The 26,824-nt window shown below is 39.5% G+C and overlaps 1 protein-coding gene across 4 annotated transcripts in view; it reads right to left on the reverse strand.

The window, feature by feature from the left end:
* Positions 1–26,824, reverse strand: part of cac (calcium voltage-gated channel subunit cacophony) — a 1,845,957-nt gene that overhangs the window by 546,874 nt on the left and 1,272,259 nt on the right. For all 4 annotated transcript variants that reach the window (XM_071696567.1, XM_071696568.1, XM_071696569.1 and 1 more), the window contains 2 exons: positions 6,625–6,735; positions 2,101–2,211 (listed from right to left, as the gene is read on the reverse strand). In XM_071696567.1, coding sequence (XP_071552668.1) covers positions 2,101–2,211; positions 6,625–6,735 — 222 coding nt within the window. The remainder of the gene's footprint in view (positions 1–2,100; positions 2,212–6,624; positions 6,736–26,824) is intronic.

Raw genomic sequence — 26,824 nt, forward strand, 5'->3', positions numbered from 1 at the left:
TCCCACAGGACTCACTCTGCATGTCATCTATTTCTTCACATTTCTCATGTTATTCTTCTTAACTTTCCTTCTCAGCTGATTCATATCATATCAGTGCCCCCAACAAACTCAAGTTATCCAAAAACTTATTAATTTTTCATGAGGTCACTGTGTACGCATAATGGAGGTTGTAGGAATACTGGGATGAGCAAAATATTTTCCTGTATCTTCCTTGTAATGGAAGACCTAAATAGGATACCAAAAGTACAATAAGTAAGCTGGGCATTCAAATGGAGACAGAAAAAGAGAGCACACCAACTGAAGCTGGCCATTGTTCTCTTTGAGCTCATGAGCTCCATGTTCTCTTTGAGCTCAGGAGCTAACATCAACTGCCATTTAAGGGTTAAGGATTTATGGTACAGTTCTATAGACATACCGGAATTTCATGCTTTAGCATTATGTTTGGTTTCATACTAAATCATTTTCCTCACATTTACTATCACATAATGAAGAATACTTTTCAACAAATTTCACATTTTCTTACTGAACACCTAAATTTCCAAGGTTCAATACTGTTTTCTATAAATATAAATACCAAATATGTATCTTTAAGGTCACTTTAAGATAGAAAGGTAATACAAAAAGATTAAATTACAACAATTATTCTTTCATAATGGACTAGCAACTTTTAGTAATGTCTCTGAAATTTAATGACGCAGTGAAAGGGTTAAGGTGCCCTGGGGCACCAACTAATAATAATTTCACTACCCACCAAATATGCATATAAAGGTTTTTCTTCTCCCACATAGTACAGTAACATCCTCCTTAGTGAAAGGGGCAGCTAGCAGACATGAGTGATCTATAAGATAATCAGAGGCAGTAACACTAATAATTCTATATCATGTACTTAACCACAGAGTTCAACTGTATAATGTAAAGTGTGGATGACACACTATTCCACTCTGAAAAGCAGTATTTCCATTACCAATGAAATGGTAACGTAATTCAATAAAAGTGACACTTCAGTGTTATCAAGAGGTCTATATCAAATACCTAAATAATCTTAATGGCTAATATAGGATACCTTTTTCATAAGCTATCTCCTTTCTGATTCTAATGCAAGTGATTTAATGAATTATCTATCAAGCAGAATAAACACAAAACTGACAACACTAGTGACCCATGCAAAGAAACTCTACATAAAACAACAATAATGCGAATGATCATCTTATCAAAAGCTACATAAAGTGAAAGCAAGGTCGGGTCTATCACATAATGTCAGCTATGACCAGAATAGCTAATTCGTCTATCTAGGAATAATCAATAAAAAAAACACAATTAACTTCCCCGCCAAAAAAAATTTTGTTAGCTAATTAAAAAAATTCTTGCACATGAAGTGTAATGGAATAGTTCTGCATCTAATACTTTAGTTTGAAAACATTTTTGTACACAAAAGAAAATGTTAAGAGTATATCTGGGTAACTGTTTCCTTGTGCTTTTACTCTAAGCTTAACATATCACACTGATCAGTTGCTGCAGTCTTACTGTTACATATATTTGTTTTTGAATCACATATGTAACTAATATCAAAATTAACCCAATGTGTAAAATTCCTGATGAAATGATAATGGCCTTATAACTGTAAGAATGGTAAGGTTATATTGACGTGCAATACAAAACAGCACTGAGTATTCAAAGGCTTTTTAATAATTCAATTAGAAATGATTTGTGTTTGAAGAGACCTCTTAGTACTGATATTCGCATCTGTGTAAGATCCTACTAATCTCGAAGACTATTATGTTCAATCAAATCAATGCATCTATCTAACTATGTAGGCATTTTTCAAAAGGGGCAATGCTTTCGGTCAGTTTTTACTTTTCATTTCATTTAATCCACTAGCATGCATGTCTTAGGGATGACTTTTCCTTATTTGAAAATATTAACTTTTATCAATCTATGTCTGCAAAACTGCACAGCCAGATAAAGTAACTGTCCTGCACACTTTGTCCTTGTATAGTTGTGTTTATGAATTGAAATAATAGAACAAAGACAAAAATAATAATAGAGACAGGCAGAGAGTGAAGAAGTGATCCATGGATATAATATATAAGTCTTCCCTACCCTGCATCCATATGCTATAAGTTTCAAAATACATTCAAGCAGAAAGAAAACGGTGAAAACGTTGTTGAGGTATCCCAGAATGTCCAAGTAGAGAGGAACCGCTTGATAATACTAGAGAGTGGGCGGAATACGATGGCCCAGGGTTGAAGTTGGCGCGCAGAGTGTTGATTGGTCGGGGGCGACAGAGCGCAGTGTTGATTGGTCGGGGACACCAGAGGGGGGTGGGCGGGACCGCGAATCACAAGGGTATGTATCATCCAGTTGTGACACATAATTGGTTGGCAATGGAATCAGCCAGGACCAATCAGTGATGAGGAACAATGATTTTCAGGTGGCACCGTTGATTTTCAAGTTTTATGTAAGGAAAGAGACACAGAGAAACATAAAATTAATACTTATGCCATGAATTATTAGAAATGGTCATTCAGTTTATCTGGTAATAAAATGGATGAATATGATACTGTGAACAAATTGGGTATCATAAATTTTGTGTGGTTTCAAGTCTCATAAGAAACAAGTCATCCAGCAGTCCCTCTATCTTAATGGATTACACTATGTATCTGGCTTGCTTTGATCTAGAAACACTATTAACCAGAACAAGACTTGGAACCACAAACTAGAGCAAGCATATCACTTAGTCCAGGGGAACAGTATCAAAGGGTCTAGCAGATGCATCCGCTTGTTCAGTAACACGATGCTGGTGTAAGATGGCCATGCCATTCACATTTTAAGAATAAGGGGTCATGCCTGCCTGCTACATTCATTTGGATGCAACAGGATGTATATGGCATACAATACATGCACAATGCTACTAGTTTACATATAATTATCTATGTTGACATAGCTAAGGATGCAAATTTTTTTCAATACATGCAGGTTCTAAATTATATGAATACAACTATGCTTTCATCATATTTTGAAATAAAACAACAAAATTCAATTTCCTATTGTATAATCATTCAGTAAAGAAAAGAGGAAAAACTTATCTAATCATGAAATTCAAAAATAAAAATGTAGGATATAAACTATGACTATCCTCAACACTAATAGAAAAATTATGATAGCAGCATCAACAACAACAAAACAATGGAGGTCTAACTTACTAAGCCATGCCAACTTATCACTTACACATTTGTGTGCAGCAAAGCAAGATAAATGTTGTAACATAACTTAAGTACTAACAAACATATATCAACATGCACACTATAAGAACCACTATCACAAGACAGGCATTCATCAATCTTCTATAAAGATTGCAAATGTGCATATGAAGACATGCAGTCAATGCAGCATGCTACAAGCAACTTATGCTACATCAAGATGATTAAAGGAAGGTCATATTTCTATCATGCCATGCAGTTTCATTCATAGATATTCAACATTCACAATGATCACAAGGTTTAAAACAATGCAACAATGGTGTGGACAATGGTATACGGCGCCACCATACAGTATACGGAGCCACAGCTCAGAACAAGAGACAGTAGGTACATGCGATTGCTGCTCTTGTACGAGTGTGGTTGCCAGGGCAGGGAGGGTTGGTGATCTGCCTCCGATGATGGGGTCTCGCGCGCATCTGTTGGAACTTGGGGAGGAAGGTCTTTGGACGGCTCAATAGGGGCACGTCCTTTTATATATCTCACTTAAGGAGAAAAAGGGACATTCACAACACTGTCTTTCAGCAGAGTAGTTTTATTGAAGTGTTAGACTCCATTCTAGCGTTTTTCCCTGATGAGGAAGGTATAGGATCTCAAGAACGTGAGATGAAGGAAATTTATGGAGCACAGATTCCTTTCATCTGAGTTTTTCATAATATAACATAGGATAATAGGAGCAAAAGAAGGAGAGGGGTTAAGATACTATGAAAGTGTCAGGTTACCTCTACTTCTTTCCCTACTGGAAAAATGTGATAGATACAGAAGATGGTTGGAGAGAAACACAGTTATTCATGAAGATTCTACAAACATTTCTAAAGCACACAAGAAGTTCTCCTTAAAACACAATAGAAATAAGATGTGTATTTCAGACAACAAAACACAAGTAATAGACAGATTAGAAGGGGCACCACAATTCCTAAAGAGGAGGACTGGTGCACTAAAAGATGTCTAATGAAACCCAAGTAAGAATACCAAGTAAGAGTTATGTTGATGGAAATGGGGAAAGTAGAAATATGACTTCCTAGCAAAACATAAAGCAAAGATATAGCTATGAAGAAACAATTTTGATCAAAGATGAATCAGAGACAATAATCAATTCACCAATTAAAACAATAGAGAGAAGCTATGACTAAACAGTATAGTCCAACTCAACATCAGGAATCATTTCTATGTGACACAATATCATATCCTAAATCTTGTGCAAGAAGGGAATTAATCTGAGAAATACTATTCAAGTGATGATCACATGAACATTAATAGCAGTCTATGTTATATAATCAGGCACAAAATCTTGTTTGCTAATAACATAGCATGAAGATATCATGTACAATGTTTGCAAGCCTGTAATCCATTTTCCTTTTTACACCTGAGCTAGTAAAGAACTGAAAAATATAAAATTAATATGCAAAGGCTTTTTGTTTTTTGCAGATGATGGATTCTAACTGGCCCACATTATATTTCCACTGATTAATACTGAATGAATAATGTGGAGGATGATATGAGGTCTGTATTGTGAGCATAACATAAACAATCTACTCTGATATACGATAAACATTGTATTTCATACTATTTCTGCAACAATAACAACAAAAATAACTGATCTACAATCGTGCCTATCAACACATCATGACTACTATACGAAGAACTGAAATCCACTGCAATTCATCCTTATTTCTCATAAATTTACCTTAGCTGCCTTATACTATTGCAGAACATATGTGCATCACTTGTAATCAGTTGTGATATAAGGTGTGATAAATGAGCATATGGTTCAGTTGTAAGCTTGCTAGAAAGGTGTGATGCCTTGGGCGTCAATTATCATGTGTACTAACTACTGCCATAATTTGTATGAACCAACATGTATGAAATATCCATGTGAATCTAGTTGTCATTCTGATGCCAAAAATCCCAGAATCTTTAAAATATTTGTATATAAGATAAAAACCCACTAAAGTAAAAGTAATACCCAAATCCTTGAATAACATTTCAAAGTTAGTCAATAACATAAAGGACAGCTATCTACTGGAAGTGAATATCAAATTGGTCTATGAGCATTTGCTAAGTGAAAATTCTTTATCTGTTCATTCACAAATCCTTTACAGAATTGTGTTTACTGCTCTACAGGGAAGATAATGACCTTATATAAATAACCATTATCCATTACTTATCCAGTCCAACAATACAGAATAATGCATCTTTAAGTTATATAAGCATTTAAAAACAAAATTTGTGTCAAGAATATTAATTTGAAATCTAGATTTCTAGGATTAGAACTACAATACTTACAATACCTGAGAGGTAATTGTAAATCTTCAAATATAATGAGCTAAACAATCATTTTCAAAGACAAAGTGAAAAGAAAATTTCACCAGCACATAAGGTGTGGTTATGGTAAAACAGGTGCAAACTTTCTTAGCATAATACAAGACTTTAAACATCACCTAGCAGGAAACAATACTTCATTACAAAATTATGAATCCTGTAATGCTGCAGAATAATTGGCAGTTATACAGACTGGTATCATAAAATACAAAATCTTCATAATGTTTGTTATTAATGTTCACATGACCTAAAAGTCTTTAGTAATAACTGATGATACAAAAAACTGACTAATGCTGCAATGTAAAGAGTGTATCTATTGGCATGATCTTCATTGTACTGCTTGTAATTTGTAATAAAGGTTCTAAGTTTATAAAAGGACAAGACAACACCAAATACATTTTAAATTATTCTAGAGCACTGGTTACATGACCATGTATTCCCTAATTGCATACAACTAAACCTACTGAGAGCACAAAACAAAAGAAGCTACACATCACTGTCAAGCACCATTTTAAGTCTACAACTAAAAGTTCAGAGGCAGCCTAAAAGACAACGCAGAGCACCAAAACACTAAGAGCTAGGGATTTCAGTATGGTATTTTAGTCCTATAACACCACAGAGCATGAGAAAATCTAAGAAGATTCATATGCAGCACCTAATATGCAGTATGTGATGACAAAGAGAAACTAGAGCCATCAGGCTGAACTTAAGAATCTATACTTAAGAGTCTATTAGGATAATTACTAAGAGAACACACCCTATGAGGTTATGAAGTAGATGGGAGATATTAGATATTGCAGAGGACAGAGACAGGCATATTGAGATGAAGCAGTGATATGCAACCACAGGATTCACACAAAATAAGTTTTTTCCAGACAACACAGAGATAAAGAGTAAGAGAGGTTAAGGATATAAAGATACTGAGACAGACAGGAATGACGTATATAATGGTCTAGCAAGTTATATAAGAAACAAATGAGGGATTGTTAGAGAGACCCACTGCGTGTGATGTCTCTTGCCATGAGTAGAGTTGAACCTTCCTTACCCTGACTCCGAATGCCGTGATCTTCAGTAAACATTCAATGGTAAAGAACGAAGTGAAGATTGTGTTCATGTAGTGCAGAGTACTTTTGTACAACTTGGACTGATTATGAAACTAGCAGGAGAGAAACACAAAACACAGAACATCAGTAACGAGGCGCATTGGTTAGTAAGTTGGTCACATAAAATATCCAGAACATTTGATACATATTTGATGGGATCTATAACTGCATGGTCTGACTTGTTAGAGAACTTATGATTAACAACTAAAACTATCTAATTCATTAATTAATGAGACTTCTGAAGAGAGCTCGGTTAATTATTTAGCCTTAAAACTTATTTATTGCAGCATAGATCCACAAGGAATCAGAGCTTGAATGCTAGCTTGAATTCATACAACAGAGTGGAAGAATATTTTACATGACATTTTAAATGACAAATATAAACAGTATATGTTAAAGGGTTTTCTTTTAATGCAAAAGTATATGTATTATAAAGGGGAATAGGATAAACAGCAATAAATTAGATATTACACTGCAGAAACTGAAACCAAAACTGCATGTGATGACTATATAAAGACCCTGATCAAGAATCTCACTTAGCATGTAGCATTCAAGCTCTGTAACATTAGTGATAACACCACAGATCTGGATTTTGGTGCTGTGCCTCAGCATGGCTTCATCTCCTTGGTCTGAATGAGATAAGTGAGCTGACTGAAGCAGCCTGCAAAAGTCCTGGTCTGTAGTCTTAGCACGCAATACAGGCGACAACCATGATCATCACCCACAGCACGGTAAGCATGGGTAGGGCTAGGTTGTCCTGAATGGGGGGTAAGAATACTCACTTGGATGGCTAACTAGATAGGTCAACATATGCCATCTACTGAAAAATACCAGCCACCCCACACAGCAGCCAACCATCTATATTTAATTATGCTGTAGTAAAGTTTAATAATAAACCCTTGGATCCTCATTACATGATCAGATACTTTTCTACATATGTATACAAAACCATAAGCATGATCCCTCAACAAAGTCCCTTACACATGCAGGGTAGAGGGTGGCATTCATGCCTAGCCCCCACAGGTGTTAGATCAGCCATCAGACACTGCTACATGTCCTATGGCTGACAGAAGGGGCTGTCACAGGCTGCCACGAGCACCTGCTCACCGTGCCAGCAGCTGGGTGGCGTCATGGTTAAACAAACAAAGTGATAATTCACCTGAATGAAGACCTTCAGACACAGCAGTAGATATTCTATTTATGAATCTTCATATCCAGCACAACTCTTTACTGTTACTTGCTATCTATGAAGGTATACATCCAAGAGAGGTCATACATAGTTGAAGGAGCGTTAAAATGCTATTGGTAATCTGAGTGGCAGTGGTTAAAGATGTGCCTCCACCCAGACTACCCTGTGATCCCGCACCTCCACTGACACACACAGCCTTTCCACAGGCACCACCAACACCTCACATAATAATTACAGGTCCTCAGTTCACATTTGAGTGCCAGGAGTTGGTGGGAGGGAAGGAGAGTGCCTTGGGAAAGAGCATGCACAGATGAGTATCCAAAAGCCCGGCCAAGAGTAACAATGAACACCACAACCAATATTTTCAAAACATTTTTGTGACATTTGGAGAGTCATGCTAATGATGTACATTGCCTATCCTTCCTTTAAAAATACTTACAGGGAAAATTATAAATCAATTAGCATAACTCTCAATCAACTTTTGATGAAGGTAACACAAGCTTTATCTAATACCCACCATATTCATATCACTGAGTTATCATTGAGTAACAAAGCAACTCAACAGTATAAAAATAGGATGGGACAACAGGATCATGGTGTGGGAAGAGAAAAATAAAAAGCCACCAATGGAGGATGGCCGGGCCTGGGATACATCGAGGTGAGCATGCTAAGCTGTGAAAGCACCATGCTAGTCCTGGGCTGGACTGATTAGACCCACTGGAAATAATGGAACTGGACAGTGTGCCAACAGGTAAGAAAGGAGATACCAGAAGGGAAAATTCATGATGAAAAGATTACTGAAAAGAGTAAAAGTGTGCTCAAAGGAATTTGAGTTTTCCTAGTCTAAAATTCAGAAACATTCTAAAATACAATTTTTTCTGATATGCAAGGCGTGCATGGCCAAGTCTTGAGTCGGCTTGTTAAAAGAAAAACTGCTTTCATCATCTCTAGTATGTTAACTGCTAGTAAAGTTAAATACTGTACTAGCAATGTGCAATGAGTGCTCTAACAGCTACAGCAGCTGTGAACACTGTCCCTATGCACTAGGGAGCTGGGTGATGGGATGTCTCTTTGCCAGTGCTGCTGATATTGTAAAAGTGATGCCTAACAAGATGTTGAAGTGAGCGAAGGGTGTAAGACCCATTAGAAAATAATGAGATGAATTGAAACAATAAATCATTAAAATCTATGAGAGTGGGAGTTATATATAAAAAAAAAAGAAAGGCAATGTAAGAAGTATAAAGACACTTATAAAATACTAGGTTGATATCAATAAAAGAATGTAGAAAACAGACTAAGAAAAAATAATCTAAGAGAGAGAGAGAGAGAGAGAGAGAGAGAGAGAGAGAGAGAGAGAGAGAGAGAGAGAGAGAGAGAGAGAGAGAGAGAGAGAGAGAGAGAGAGAGAATCTCTCTACCTAAATGTACATACAACAAGAGCCTAAATGAAGGAAGGGCAACAAATAGTGCTCACTGTGTATCTTGCTTGATTCAACATAAGGGTATCACCTACAGTCAAGCACATTCCATGGTTGTTAATCCTGGTATGATCTGGCACTGCCTTAAACCATGCATTATTTTCTTTCGAAAGTTTCAGTATTTGCTCTGCTAAGACTTCCAATGTCAACGGGCAAGATATCGAAGTCTCTACATATTTCTTACTGAGCACTAATAAATTTCATCATGAATCTTTCTTTTGCATTCCCATGAACAATATGCAAATAGAATTACTCTGTTTCCTCCAATATGTGAGGCTTTTCATCTTTATGAAATTTTTGAGAACCTCCATCTGTTGTTATGCATGAATTACCATATACCATTCTCTTCTTTACAGCCAGTATGGATTTAGTTCTGTCAGTTCCTGTGTTCCAGTCTCTCTCTATCTCTCTTTTTCTCTCCCTATGTGATACAGGTAACAGCTGAGAAGAACAGTCATATACATCAAGCAAGACATGCCGTGAGCAGTGAGTGCTTAGCACGAGCCCTGCAGTTTCGTCTAAATCTCATCATAGGTGCTTGTGGGTAGGTACTCAATCTTTCTCTGATAAGACTTTGTCAAAAGATAGGGTTAGCACATTGTGCTCAGTGTATATCTTACTTTACAAATAATGGTGTTTCTGCTTCGAAACTCATTAGAAAGAAAGACAAATAGTATCTATGAGTACCCATAATGGGATTTTAGCAGAAAAGCAGGGTTAGTGCATAGCACTCACTGCATATCTTACTTGTTGAATTACAGTACAGGTATTTTTTTTCTCTCCACTGCAACTCCTTATGTATTACAGTCAATCTGAGGTATATTAAGGAATGATTTAACCATGATTCTAATTTTCTTTTAATGTTTCTGCAGTCACTCCATGCAAATTTTTGTATCTCCTGGTGCTGAATTAAATGATCTTTCCAACTTGTTTGCAGGAGACTTGCATATCAACATCTGAAATCTTTTAGAATAGCTCTAGATTTGATAATTCTGCAGCTTTTCTGCTAAGATACTTTCACATTTAAAACTTTACTCAAAAATGCCTTGTATCTACAGCAATGCATATGTCACGTATCTCTCAACTTTTTGCAATACTAAAGAGCTGAAGTTGTTTCATATGCTCTAGATAATCAATTTTGCCTGCAATATGCTTCTGAATTCCTTCTAATCTACGTATTCCCAAATCTTTAACTGATTTCCATACAACACAGATATATTCAGTATGTCTCACATATACATTAAACATCTTCATAACCAATTTTCTTTTTCTTGGAGCAAAAGTTCCCATTTTCATCCCACTTATTATCTAGCTTGTAAGTTCTACCTTATCAATGTGCTCCCTTAAGTCAGTTCTTTATCTATAATAACGTCTAAACTTTTGACATTTCTTTCTTTCTAGGGCTTTTGCAGGAAGATACTAATATAGACTGTTATTCCAAAGTTTATTTGCTCAAATTTCTCTTCATCAAACTCCAATAGGTGCTCTTCTTTCCACTTGAAGATTCTATCTTGGTCTTTCCATAGCACTTTTGTTTTCTCCTTTTCCCAGTTTTATTCATATTTGTGTCCATGGAAAACATCTACATAATCTCTCCCTTACATGAATACAAAAGAGTATTTAAGCTAAACTCATTCCCATGTGGTAAACCTAATAGAACACCACTGTCTGACAAGGTTGCACTTTCAACCATTGTGAAATTTCTCTTGATTAAAAACTCCTTATCCATTCTCATAGACAAAGAGTGAGTGAGAGGTAGAGAGAGAGAAATACAGAGAGCCATGCACAGACACACACACAAAACAAAGTCAGCCTGAGAAAATTTTCAGACTTAAAAGACTTAGACAAGTTGAGGAAATTTCTTCAGGGTTTTTGGCATTTGTCATGGCCCAGTTGGAACATTATGATATGGGTAATCTTAGTAAAATCATTAGTATCATTTCTAGTCGCAAGCATACAACCTTACTAACACCTGTTCTGCAGTCATTAACTCATGTAAAATCAAGACTGATGTTACTATTCCTACCATCAGTCAGTGATGTCAGTCTCCTTCATACCCAACACAACAGCTTGTTTGCAGCCACTCCTATGATGCCCAGGTGAGTCAAGAAAAGTAAGCACTAAATGTTTGTTGCACCTCTCACCCCAACCCCAATACATTGTATCACACCAAAGATATTTCCGTGTTCCTGAAAGTGAGCCAATTACCATATAAATCATTACATGGCATTCAGTCACTATTTACGTGCTGCATTCATGGAAAATGGATCTTCAAATGATGTTATGATAAACAAAATATAAACCACCATCTAGTTATCCTTAATCCTGAATACATTTATTCATACATAAAGAAGACCTTGAGGTAACACACCAGGATTTTTCATTTATAGTACCTACCTGCAAGTACCAAAACAAAGTTTTGCCAGAGGTATGAGTAGCACAATGTTCTCATGGAGCATCTTGATTGTTTCCCAATACTGTTGTTTTCTGCAGGCCAATACTGTTGTTTTCTGCAGGCAAGCAGTCGCACAGATTTCTAGCCTAAGATCAACTGCAAAGGCTCATTGCCATGTGCCATAAATTCTATTGAAAAATCACTGTCTGCTCCACCTATGTTTCTAATCTTACTAGGCAAAACAATGAAGAATATCCTCATCTTCTTTGCTGGGCTTTCAAATATATTTTTAGTGCCTTTTGGATATTTTTCAAAGAATTCTTGCATATCTAATTAGGCTCCTTCCATTTTTTTTAACTTTACAAACAGAGGATATAATTCTTATATTCCTACTATCTGATGCCAAGCATATATCACACTTTCTCTTCTTTCTAGATGGAATAGTTTAAGGTCTTACTTCTTCCATAATGACTTGTGTATTCATTTCCCATAGTTTTCCTTGTAAAGATTCTATAAGTCCTTTTCAATCCATCAATCTCAGCTTGTTTACTTAATTGCAATACAGCAGTACTTACTAGATATCATCAGTACTTACTAGATATCATCATACTTGATTGCCATTTCCTGCGTCAGTGAGGTAGCGCTAGGAAACAGATGAAGAATGGCCCATCCACTAATATACACATGTATATACATAAACGCCCATACACGCACATATACATACATATATTGATACCCTGTGAATATCAGTTTGTGGCAGGGGTGTGTAATGTCCCTATGGTTGTTAAATTTGTTTATGGATGGGGTGGTCAGGGAGATAAATGCAAGAGTTTTGGAGAGAGGGGCGAGTATGCAGTCTGTTGGGGATAAGAGGGTATGGGAAGTTAGTTGTTGTTTGCTGGTGATACAGCTCTAGTGGCTGACTCACATGAGAAACTGAAGAAGTTGGTGACTGAGGATGAAAAAGCGTGCGAAAGGAGAAAGTTGAGAGTAAACGTGAATAAGAGCAAGGTTATTAGGTTCAGTAGGGTTGAGGGACAAGATAATTGGGGAAATATTGGAGGAAGTGAAGTGTTTTAGATATCTGAGAATGGACTTAGCAACAGATTGAACCATGGAAATGAAAGTGTCACAGGGTGGGGGAGGGGGCATGTTTGAAGGAATATGTGGCTCCAACAATGTTATATGGCTGCAAGGTATGGGCTATAGATAGAGTTGTACGGAGGAGGGTGGATGTGTTGGAAATGAAATGTTTGTGGACAGTATGTGGTGTGAGGTGGTTTCATTAAGTAAGTAATGACAGGGTAAGGGAGATGTGTGGAAATAAAAAGAGTGTGGTTGGGAGAGCAAAAGTGGGTGTGTTGAAATGGTCTGGACATAAGGAGAGGATGAGTGAGGAAAGACTGACAGAGGATATATATGTCAGAGGTGGAGGGAATAAGGAGAAGCAGGAGACCAAATTGGAGGTGGAAGGATGAGTGAAAATTATTTTGAGCAATCAGGGCCTGAACATACAGGAGGGTGAGAGGCATGCAAGGAATAGAGATGGAACGATGTGATATACTGGGGTAAATGTGCTGTCATTGGACTGAACCAGGGTATGTGAAGCATCTGGGGTAAACCATGGAAAGGTCTGTGGGGCCTGGGTGTGGATGAGGAGCTGTGGTTTTGGTGCATTACACATGACAGCTAGAGACTGAGTGCGAATGACTGTGGCCTTTTTTTGTCTGTTTTCCTGGCGCTATCTTACTGAAGCAGGGTATAATGATGCTGTTTCCTGTGGGGTGGGGTGGCACCAAGAATGGATGAAGGCAAGCAAGAATGAATATGTACATGCATATATATGTATATGTCTTTGTATGGGTATGTATACATATGTATATGTGTATATACTGATACGTATATATGTATGTATGTATATGTGCGTGTATGGGCATTCATGTATACATATGGGTTTATGAGTGGATGGGCCATTCTTCGTCTGTTTCCTGGCGCTACCTCGTTTACACAGGAAAAAGTGACTCAGTATAATGAATATAATAAATAATCAGCATATACACGTATACATATACCAATACATACGCAGACGGGTTTGGATCGTATTACTGTGGAATCTATTAAAAAAGGGGGTGACTGTGTTGTTGACTGGTTGGTGAGGATATTCAATGTATGTATGGTTCATGGTGAAGTGCCTGAGGATTGGCAGAATACAAAGGGGATAAAGGTGAGTGTTCAAATTACAGAGGTATAAGTTTGTTGATAGAGTTGATAGAGATGCTCTGTGGAAGGTATTAAGAATATATGGTGTGGGAGGAAAGTTGTTAGAAGCAGTGAAAAGTTTTTATCGAGGATGTAAGGCGTGTGTACGTGTAGGAAGAGAGGAAAGTGATTGGTTCTCAGTGAATGTAGGTTTGCGGCAGGGGTGTGTGATGTCTCCATGGTTGTTTAATTTGTTTATGGATGGGGTTGTTAGGGAGGTAAATGCAAGAGTTTTGGAAAGAGGGGCAAGTATGAAGTCTGTTGGGGATGAGAGAGCTTGGGAAGTGAGTCAGTTGTTGTTCGCTGATGATACAGCGCTGGTGGCTGATTCATGTGAGAAACTGCAGAAGCTGGTGACTGAGTTTGGTAAAGTGTGTGGAAGAAGAAAGTTAAGAGTAAATGTGAATAAGAGCAAGGTTATTAGGTACAGTAGGGTTGAGGGTCAAGTCAATTGGGAGGTGAGTTTGAATGGAGAAAAACTGGAGGAAGTGAAGTGTTTTAGATATCTGGGAGTGGATCTGGCAGCGGATGGAACCATGGAAGCGGAAGTGGATCATAGGGGGGGGGAGGGGGCGAAAATTCTGGGGGCCTTGAAGAATGTGTGGAAGTCGAGAACATTATCTCGGAAAGCAAAAATGGGTATGTTTGAAGGAATAGTGGTTCCAACAATGTTGTATGGTTGCGAGGCGTGGGCTATGGATAGAGTTGTGCGCAGGAGGATGGATGTGCTGGAAATGAGATGTTTGAGGACAATGTGTGGTGTGAGGTGGTTTGATCGAGTGAGTAACGTAAGGGTAAGAGAGATGTGTGGAAATAAAAAGAGCGTGGTTGAGAGAGCAGAAGAGGGTGTTTTGAAGTGGTTTGGGCACATGGAGAGAATGAGTGAGGAAAGATTGACCAAGAGGATATATGTGTCGGAGGTGGAGGGAACGAGGAGAAGAGGGAGACCAAATTGGAGGTGGAATGATGGAGTGAAAAAGATTTTGTGTGATCGGGGCCTGAACATGCAGGAGGGTGAAAGGAGGGCAAGGAATAGAGTGAATTGGAGCGATGTGGTATATCGGGGTTGACGTGCTGTCAGTGGATTGAATCAAGGCATGTGAAGCGTCTGGGGTAAACCATGGAAAGCTGTGTAGGTATGTATATTTGCGTGTGTGGACGTATGTATATGCATGTGTATGGGGGGGGTTGGGCCATTTCTTTCGTCTGTTTCCTTGCGCTACCTCGCAAACGCGGGAGACAGCGACAAAGTATAAAAAAAAAAAAAAAAGTTTGTTGAGTATTCCTGGGAAATTATATGGGAGGGTATTGATTGCGAGGGTGAAGGCATGTGCAGAACACCAGATTGGGAAGGAGCAGTGTGGCTTCAGATGTGGTAGAGAATGTGTGGATCAGGTGTTTGCTTTGAAGAATGTATGTGAAAAATACTTAGAAAAGCAAATGGATTTGTATGTAGCATTTATGGATCTGGGGAAGGCATATGATAGAGTTGATAGAGATGCTCTGTGGAAGGTATTAAGAGTATATGATGTGAGAGGTAAGTTGCCAGAAGCAGTGAAAAATTTTTATCAAGGATGTAAGGCATGTGAACGAGTAGGAAGAGAGGAAAGTGAGTAGTTCCCAATGAATGTCTGTTTGTGGCAGGGTTGTGTGATGTCTCCATGGTTGTTTAATTTGTTTATGGATGGGGGTGTTAGGGAGGTGAATGCAAGAGGTTTGGAGAGAGGGGCAAGTATGCAGTCTGTTGGGGATGAGAGGGTTTGGGAAGTGAGTCAGTTGTTGTTTGCTGATGATACAGCGCTGGTGGCTGATTCATGTGAGAAACTGCAGAAGTTGGTGACTGAGTGTGGTAAAGTGAGTGAAAGAAGAAAGCTGAGAGTAAATGTGAATACGATCAAGGTTATTAAGTACAGTAGGGTTGATGGACAAGTCAACTGGTAGGTAAGTTTGAATGGAGAAAAACTGGAGGAAGCGAAGTGTTTTAGATATCTGGGAGTGGATTTGGCAGAGGATGGAAACATGGAAGTGGAAGTGAGTCACACGGTGGGGGAGGGGGCGAAGGTTCTGGGAGTGTTGAAGAATGTGTGGAAGGCGAGAACATTATCTCGGAAAGCAAAAATGGGTATGTTTGAAGGAAGAGTGGTTTCCAACAATGTTATACGGTTGCGAGGAGTGGGTTATAGATAGGGTTGTGCGGAGGAGGGCGGATGTGTTGGAAATGAGATGTTTGGGGACAATATGTGGTGTGAGGTGGTTTGATTGAGTATGCAATGAAAGAGGTAAGAGAGATGTGTGGTAATAAAAAAAGTGTGGTTGAGAGAACAGAAAAGGGTGTATTGAAATGGTTTGGTCACATGGAGAGAATGAGTGAGGAAAGATTGACAAAGAGGATATGTGTATCAGAGGTGGAGGGAACAAGGAGAAGTGGGAGACCAAATTGGAGGTGGAAGGATGGAGTGAAAAAGATTTTGAGTGATCGGGGCCTGAACATGCAGGAGGGTGAAAGGCATGCAATGAATAGAGGGAATTGGAATGATGTGGTATACCGGGGTCGACGTGCTGTCAATGGATTGAACCAGGGCATGTGAAGTGTCTGGGGTAAACCATGGAAAGTTTTGTGGGGCCAAGATGTGGAAAGGGAGCTGTGGTTTTAGTGCATTACACATGACAGCTAGAGACTGAGTGTGAACGAATGTGGCCTTTGTTATCTTTTCCTAGCGCTACCACACATGTGTGCAGGGGGAGGGGGATGCCATTTCATGTGTGGTGGGGTGGGGACAGGAATGGCTGAGGGCAGCATGTATAAATTGTACATGTGTATATATGTATATGTCTGTGTATGTATATGTATGTATACACTGAAATGTATAGGTATGTATATGTGCTTGTGTGGGTGTGTATGTATATACATGTGTACGTGGGTGGGTTGGGCCATTCTTTCCTCTGTTTCCTTGCGCTACCTCGCTAACATGGGAGACAGCAACTAAGTATAATAATAATAATGATAATGATAATAATAATGATAATAAAAAATAACACAGACATATAGATACATACATATGTAAATATTCATACTTGCTTGCCTTCATCCATTCCTGATGCTACACCATCCCACAGGAAACAGCATCGCTACCCCCTACTTCAGCAAGGTAGCATCAGGAAAACAGAAAAAAATGGCCACATTTGTTCACACTCAGTTTCTAGCTGTCATGTATAATGCACCAAAACCACAGGTCCCTATCCACAACCGGGCTCCAGAGACCTTCTCATGGTTTACACTAGTCGTTGAACATGTCCTGGTTCAATCCAGCTGACAACATGTTGACCATAGTATACAATGTCATTCCAGTTCACTTTATTCCTTGCATGCCTGTCACCCTCCATTATAGTATTTTCAGGCACCAATCGCTCAAAATCTTTTTCACTCCATCCTTCTACCTCTGATTTCGTCTCCTACTTCTTGTTCCCTCCACCTCTGACACACATATCCTCTTTGTCAATCTTTCCTCACTCATTCTCTCCATGTGTCCAAACCATTTCAACACACCCTCTTCTGCTCTCTCAACCACACCCTTTTTATTACCACACATCTCTCTTACCCTTTCATTACTTACTTCATCAAACCACCTCATACCACATACTGTCCTCAAACATATACAACACATATAACCTCCTTCATGCAACTATATCTATAGCCCATGCCTTGCAACCATAAAATATTGTTGGAACTACTATTCCTTCAAACATACCCATTTCTGCTCTGCAAGATAACGTTCTCTCCTTCTACACATTCTTCATCACTCCCATAACCTTCGCCCCATCCCCCACCCTGTGACTCACTTCCACTTACGTGGTTCCACTTGCTGCTAAGTCCACTTCCAGATATCTAAAACACTTCACTTCATTCAATTTCTCTCCATTCAAACTTACATCCCAATTACGTTGTCCCTCAACCCTAATGAACCTAATAAACTTGCTTTTATTCACATTTACTCTCAATTTTCTTCTTTCACATACTTTTCCAAACTCAGTCACCAACTTCTGCAGTTTCTCACTCGAAATAGCCAAAAGTACTACTGTATCATCTGAGAACAACAACTGACTCACTTCCCAGGCCCTTACATCCCCAACAGATTGCACACTCACCCCTCTCTCCAAAACTCTTGCATTTACCTCCCTAACCACCCCATCCATTAACAAATTAAACAACAATGGGGACATCACACACCCATGCCACAGGCCAACCCTCACTGGGAACCACTCACTCTCCTCTCTTCCTACTTGCCTTACATGCTCAATAAAAACTTTTCACTGCTACTAGTAGCTTACATCCCACACCATATACTTTTAAGACCTTCCACAAAGCATCTCTATCAACCCTATCATATGCCTTTTCCAGATCTATAAATGCCACATATATATCCATCTGTTTTTCTAAGTGTTTCTCGCACACATTCTTCAGAGCAAACACTTGATCCACATATCATCTACCACTTCTGAAACCACACTGCTCTTCCCCAGTCTGATGCTCTATATATGCCTTCACCCTCTCAAGCAATACCCTCCCAAACAATTCCCCAGGAATACTCAATAAACTTAAGCCTCTGTAGTTTGAACACTCACCTTTATCCTCTTTGCCTTTGTACAATGGCACTATGCATGCATTTTCCCAATCCACAGGAACCTCAACATGATCCATACATACACTGAATGTCCTTTCTTAATATATTCAACCGCAATACCATCCAAACCCACCACCTTGCTGGATTTCATCTTCTGCAAAGCTTTCACTACCTCTTCTCTCTTAACCAAACCATTTTCCTTCACCCTCTCACATCCCACACCACCCCAACCAAAAGACCCTACATCTGCCACTCTATCAAAAACATTTTCAACAACATCTGGGGTAAACCATGGAGAGGTCTGCAGGGCCTGGATGTGGGTAGGAAGTTGTGGTTTTAGTGCATTACACATGACAGCTAGAGACTGAATGTGAAAAGAATGTGTGATGGGGTGATGACAGGAATGGATGAAGGCAGCAAGCATGAATATGTACATGTGTATATATGTACATGTCTGTGTATATATACATTGAAATGTATATATATGTATATGTGCTTGTGTGGGCGTTTATGTTTATACATGTGTATGTGGGTGGGTTGGGCCATTCTTTTGTCTGTTTTCTTGTACTACTTTACCAATGTGGGAGACGGCAATTAAATACAATAATAATTATGACAATATTATATATTCTATCTATTCATTATACTTGATCGCCATCTTTCTGTGTCAGTGAGGTAGTGCCAGGAAACAGATGAAGAAAGACCCATACACTCAAGTACACAAATACATACATAGACTCATATTCATTTATATACTTATCATACTTTGTCGCTGTCTCCCGTGTTAGCAAGGTAGCGCGAGGAAAGAGACAAAAGAATGGCCCAACCCGCCCACATACACATGAATATACATACACGTCCACACACGCACATATACATACCTATCCATCTCAACATATACATATATATACACACACAGACATATACATATATACACAAGCACATAATTCATACTGTCTGCCCTTATTCATTCCCATCGCCACCCCACCACACATGAAATGACAAACCCCTCCCACCGCATGTGCACGAGGTGGCGCTAGGAAAAGAACCAAAGGCCCCATTCGTTCACACTCAGTCTCTAGCTGTCATGTATAATGCACCGAAACCATAGCTCCCTTTTCACGTCCAGGCCCCACAGAACTTTCCATGGATTACCCCAGACGCTTCACATGCCCTGTTTCAATCCATTGACAGCACATCGACGCTGGTATACCACATCATTCCAATTCACTCTTTTCCTTGCACGCCTTTCACCCTCCTGTATGTTCAGGCCCTGATCACTCAAAATCTTTTTCACTCCATCTTTCCACCTCCAATTTGGTCTCCCACTTCTCCTCGTTCCCTCCACCTCTGACACATATATCCTCTTTGTCAATCTTTCCTCACTCATTCTCTCTATGTGACCAAACCATTTCAAAACACCCTCTTCTGCTCTCTCAACCACACTCTTTTTATTACCACACATCTCTCTTACCCTTTCATTACTTACTCGATCAAACCACCTCACACCACATATTGTCCCCAAACATTTCATTTCATTTCATTTCCAGCACATCCACCCTCCCCCGCAAAACTCTATCTATAGCCCATGCCTTGCAACCATATAACATTGATGGAACCACTATTCCTTCAAACATACCCATTTTTGCTTTCCAAGATAATGTTCTCGACTTCCATACATTGTTCAATGCTCCCAGAACTTTCACCCGCTCCCCCACCCTATGATTCACTTCCGCTTCCATGGTTCCATCATCTGCCAAATCCACTCCCAGATATTTAAATCACTTCACTTCCTCCAGTTTTTCTCCATTCAAACTTACCTCCCAGTTCACTTGTCCCTCAACCCTACTATACCTAATAACCTTGCTGTTATTCACATTCACTCTCAGCTTTCCTCTTTCACTCACTTTACCAAACTCAGTCACCAGCTTCTGCAGTTTCTCACACAAATCAGCCACCAGCGCTGTATCATCAGCGAACAACAACTGACTCACTTCCCAAGCTCTCTCATCCACAACAGACTGCATACTTGCCCCTCTTTCCAAAACTCTTGCATTCACCTCCCTAACAACCCCATCCATAAACAAATTAAACAACCATGGAGACATCATGCACCCCTGCCGCAAACCAACATTCACTGAGAACCAATCACTTTCCTCTCTTCCTACTCGTACACATGCCTTACATCTTCAATAAAAACTTTTCACTGCTTCTAACAACTTGCCTCCCACACCATATAGTCTTAATACCTTCCACAGAGCATCTCTATCAACTCTATAATATGCCTTCTCCAGATCCATAAATGCTACATACAAATCCATTTGCTTTTCTAAGTATTTCTCACATACATTCTTCAAAGCAAACAACACCTGATCCACACACTCTCTACCACTTCTGAAACCACACTGCTCTTCCCCAATCTGATGCACTGTACATGCCTTCACCCTCTCAATCAATACCTTCCCATATAATTTCCCAGGAATACTCAACAAGCTTATACCTCTGTAATTTAACCACTCACTTTTATCCCCTTTGCCTTTGTACAATGGCACTATGCAAGCATTCCACCAATCCTCAGGCACCTCACCATGAGTCATACATAAATTACATAACCTTACCAATCAGTCAACAATACAGTCACCCCCTTTTTTAATGAATTCCACTGCAATACCATCCAAACCCGCTGCCTTGCCAGCTTTCATCTTCCGCAAAGATCCATACACGTGCATATACATCCAGATACAAATACACATACATACACATACACAACCATATACATATATACACATATATACTGCACACTCATCAGTGGGGTGTCGAAAGGAATGGATGAAGGCAGCAAGTATGAATATGTTTGCTTTGAAGAATGTATGAGAAAAATACTTAAAACAGATGGATTGGCATGTAGCATTCATGAATCTGGAGAAGGCATATGACAGGGTTGATAGAGCTTTGTGAAAGGTATTAAGAGTATATGGTGTGGGAGGTAAGTTGCTAGAAGCTGTGAAAAGTTTTTACCAAGGATGTAAGGCATGGGTATGAGTAAGAAGAGAGGAAAGTGATTGGTTCTAAGTGAATGTTGGTTTGCGGCAGTGGTGCATGATGTCTCCATGGTTGTTATATTTGTTTATGGATGGAGTGGTTAGGGAGGTGAATGCAAGAGTTTTGGAGAGAGGGGCAAGTATGCAGTCTGTTGTGGATGAGAGGTCTTAGGAAGTGAGTCAGTTGTTGTTTGCTGATGATACAGTGCTGGTGGCTGATTCAGGTGAGAAACCGCAGAAGCTGGTGACTGAATTTGGTAAAGTGTGTGAAAGAAGAAAGCTTTGAGTAATTGTGAATAAGAGCAAGGTTATTAGGTTCAGTAGGGTTGAAGGATAAGTTAATTGGGAGGTAAGTTTGAATGAAGAAAAACTGGAGGAAATGAAGTGTTTCACCCACATACACATGTATATACATACCTATACATCTCAACGTATACATATATATACACACACAGACATATACATATATACACATGTACATAATTCATACTGTCTGCATTTATTCATTCCCATCGACACCCCGCCACACATGAAAATAACAACCCCCTACCCCGAAATGTGTGCGAGGCAGCGCTAGGAACAGACAGCAAAGGCTACTTTTGTTCACATTCAGTCTCTAGCTATCATGTAATAATGCACCAAAACCACAGCTCCCTTTCCACATCCAGGCCCCACAGAACTTTCCATGGTTTACCCCAGACCTTCACATGCCCTGGTTCAATCCATTGACAGGACGTTGACCCCGGTATACCACATCATTCCAATTCACTCTATTCCTTGCACGCCTTTCACCCTCCTGCATGTTCAGGCCCCAATCACTCAAAATCTTTTTCACTCCGTCTTTCTAAATCCAATTTGGTCTCCCACTTCTCCTCGTTCCCTCCACCTCTGACACATATATCCTCTTGGTCAATCTTTCCTCACTCATTCTCTCCATGTGACCAAACCATTTCAAAACACCCTCTTCTGCTCTCTCAACCACACTCTTTTTACTACCACACATCTCTCTTATCCTATCATTACTTACTCGATCAAACCACCTCACACCACATATTGTCCTCAAACATCTCATTTCCAGCACATCCATCCTCCTCTGCACAACTCTAGTAGCCCACACCTCGCAACCATATAACATTGTTGGAACCACTATTCCTTCAAACATACCCATTTTTGCTTTTCGAGATAATGTTCTCGACTTCCACACATTCTTCAACGCTGTTAGAACCACTATTCCTTCAAACATACCCATTTTTGCTTTCCGAGATAATGTTCTCAACTTCCACACATTCTTCAACGCTCCCAGAACTTTCGCCCCCTCCCCCACCCTATGATTCACTTCCGCTTCCATGGTTCCATCCGCTGCCAAATCCACTCCCAGATATCTAAAACACTTTACTTCCTACAGTTTTTCTCCATTCAAACTTACCTCCCAATTAACTTGTCCCTCAACCCTACTGTACCTAATAACCTTGCTCTGATTCACATTCACTCTCCGCTTTCTTCTTTCACACACTTTACCAAACTCAGTCACCAGCTTCTGCAGTTTCTCACCCAAATCAGCCACCAGCGCTGTATCATCAGTGAACAACAACTGACTCACTTCCTAAGCTCTCTCATCCACAACAGACTGCATACTTGCCCCTCTTTCCAAAACTCTTACATTCACCTCCTTAACAACCCCATCCATAAACAAATTAAACAACCATGGAGACATCATATACCCCTGCCGCAAACCTACATTCACTGAGAACCAATCACTTTCCTCTCTTCCTACACGTACACATGCCTTACATCTTCAATAAAAACTTTTCACTGCTTCTAACAACTTGCCTCCCACACCATGTATTCTTAATACCTTCTACAGAGCATCTCTATCAACTCTATCATATGCCTTCCCCAGATCCATAAATGCTACATACAAATCCATTTGCTTTTCTAAGTATTTCTCACATACATTCTTCAAAGCAAACACCTGATCCACACATCCTCTACCACTTCTGAAACCACACTGCTCTTCCCCAATCTGATGCTCTGTACATGCCTTCACCCTCTCAATCAATACCCTCCCATATAATTTACCAGGAATACTCAACAAACTTATACCTTTGTAATTTGAGCACTCACTTTTATCCCCTTTGCCTTTGTACAATGGCACTATGCAAGCATTCTGCTAATCCTCAGGCACCTCACCATGAGTCATGCATACATTAAATAACCTTACCAACCAGTCAACAATACAGTCACCCCTTTTTCTAATAAATTCCACTGCAATACCATCCAAACCTGCTGCCTTGCCGGCTTTCATCTTCCACAAAGCTTTTACTACCTCTTCTCTGTTTACCAAATCATTTTCCCTAACCCTCTCACTTTGCACACCACCTCGACCAAAACACCCTATATCTGCTACTCTATCATCAAACACATTCAGCAAACCTTCAAAATACTCACTCCATCTCCTTCTCACATCACCACTACTTGTTATCACCTCTCCATTAGCCCCCTTCACTGAAGTTCCCATTAGTTCCCTTGTCTTAAGCACTTTATTTACCTCCTTCCAAAACATCGTTTTATTTTCCCTAAAATTTATTGATACTCTCTCAGCCCAACTCTCATTTGCCCTCTTTTTCACCTCTTACACCTTTCTCTTGACCTCCTGCCTCTTTCTTTTATACATCTCCCACTCATTTGTATTATTTCCCTGCATTTGTATTATTTCCTGCAAAAATCATCCAAATGCCTCTCTCTTCTCTTTCACTAATAATCTTACTTCTTCATCCCATCACTCACTACCCTTTCTAATCTGCCCACCACTCACGCTTCTCACGTCACAGGCATCTTTTGCACAAGTCATCACTGCTTCCCTAAATACATCCCATTCCTCCCCCACTCCCCTTACATCCTTTGATCTCACCTTTTTCCATTCTGTACTCAGTCTCTCCTGGTACTTCCTCACACAAGTCTCCTTCCCAAGCTCACTTACTCTCACCACTCTTTTCACCCCAACATTCTCTCTTCTTTGTTGAAAACCTCTACAAATCTTAACCTTCGCCTCCACAAGATAATGATCAGACATCCCTCCAGTTGCACCTCTCAGCACATTAACATCCAAAAGTCTCTCTTTCACACGCCTACCAATTAACATGTAATCTAATAATGCTCTCTGGCCATCTCTCCTACTTACATATGTACACTTATGTATATCTCTCCTTTTAAACCAGGTATTCCCAATCACCAGTCCTTTTTCAGCACATAAATCTACAAGCTCTTCACCATTTCCATTTACAACACTAAACACCCCATGTACACCAATTATTCCCTCAACTGCCACATTTCCCACCTTTGCATTCAAATCACCCATCACTATAAACCGGTCTCGTGCATCAAAACTACTAACACGCTCAATCAGCTGCTCCCAAAACACTTGCCTCTCATGATCTTTCTTCTCATGCCCAGGTGCATATGCACCAATAATCTCCATCCACTTTCAGTTTTACCCATATCAATCTAGAGTTTACTTTCTTACACTCTGTCACATACTCCCACCACTCCTGTTTCAGGAGTAGTGCTACTCCTTCCCTTGCTCTTGTCCTCTCACTAACCCCTGACTTTACTCCCAAGACATTCCCAAACCACTCTTCCCCCTTACCCTTGAGCTTCGTTTCACTCAGAGCCAAAGCATCCAGGCTCCTTTCCTGAAACATACTACCTATCTCTCCTATTTTCTCATCTTGGTTACATCCACACACATTTAGACACCCCAATCTGAGCCTTCGAGGAGGATGAGCACTCCCCGCGTGACTCCTTCTTCTGTTTCCCCTTTTAGAGAGTTAAAATACAAGGAGGGGAGGGTCATGATATATAGGAATAAAAAAAGAGCATTACATGGTGGATGGAAAAGGTAAGAAGTGCTGTGGAAGAGAAGAAAAAGGAATATGGCAGATTTCTCGACAGGAATGTACCAGTGGAAGTTCAACAAAGGAGAATGGGGAGAATACAAAATGTGCAAGTGGGAAGTTAAGAAGCTGATATAGGAAAGCAAAAAAAACAGATGAAAATTTTAGAAGAAAGTGAAAAGTTTTGGAATAATAAGAAACTATACTGGAAGGAGGAAAAAAAAGGAAAGAGGTGGATTTAAGAGTGGAAATGTTAATGTTAGAGGAAAGGAAGGGAAGTCACTGAAACAAAAGTGTGCTGTTTAGATGTCAAAACTTCTATTCTTCTGAACAGTTGCTCCTTTTATACAAGGGACTGATTCATCCTTATATGGACTACTGCTCTCACATTTGGAGTGGTTCTAGCTCAGTATCCTTACTTGACAGAGCTGAGTCTAATGCATTCTCCCTTATAAACTGTCCCAGGCTGATTTCCAAACTTGACCCCCTTACCCTATGCCGCAATGTTGGTTAATTCTCCCTATTCTATAGGTATTACCTTGGTTCCTGCTTCCAAGAGCTAGCTGCTTCTGTGTGCCCCCACCACTAGCTAGACCACCTAGTACTCAGCAAGCTGCTGCATCACATGATTATTGTGTGGCCATCAGCAACTCAATGGTACGCCATTTTGATACCTGCTTCTTTCCATACACCCCGGTATGAAGTTTTGGAACTCTCTACCTTTAAATGTCTTTCCTAATAACTGTGACTTAGTACATTTCAGAAGAAGAGAAGTCCTTCACTTTCTCAAAAATTCATAAATACTTTCATTAGTCTTTTCTTTTGTGTTTTATAATTCTCTATATTTCAATTACGGCCCAGCCTTTATGTGGACTTTTGTCCATGACTAGGGCCTTCAACATAAAAAATGGAAAGAGTATTTTGAAGAACTGATGAATATGGAAGAAGGGGAGGCAGCAGTTGTTACATGAATGAGTATGGAGGATGGAAGAAAGAGGATACAAGTGCAAGGGCCCATAGCAAAATGGGAGGTAAGAAAGGCAATAATGAGGCTAAAGGTAGGAAAGGCACTTGGAGTGGATGGGATTATGGCTGTAATGCTGAAGTGTGGAGAATAAGTGTGAAAAAAATTGTTGCATCTGATATGTAATATAGCATGAAAACAGCAGGTTGTGCCTGAGGATTAGGTGAAAGTTATTATTGTTCTCTTATTCAAAGGAAAAGGTGCTGAGGATGTATGAAGCAATTATAAGGGGAATAAATCTG

The sequence above is a fragment of the Panulirus ornatus genome, chromosome 59, assembly GCF_036320965.1.
Source record: "Panulirus ornatus isolate Po-2019 chromosome 59, ASM3632096v1, whole genome shotgun sequence".
Taxonomy (NCBI): domain Eukaryota; kingdom Metazoa; phylum Arthropoda; class Malacostraca; order Decapoda; family Palinuridae; genus Panulirus; species Panulirus ornatus.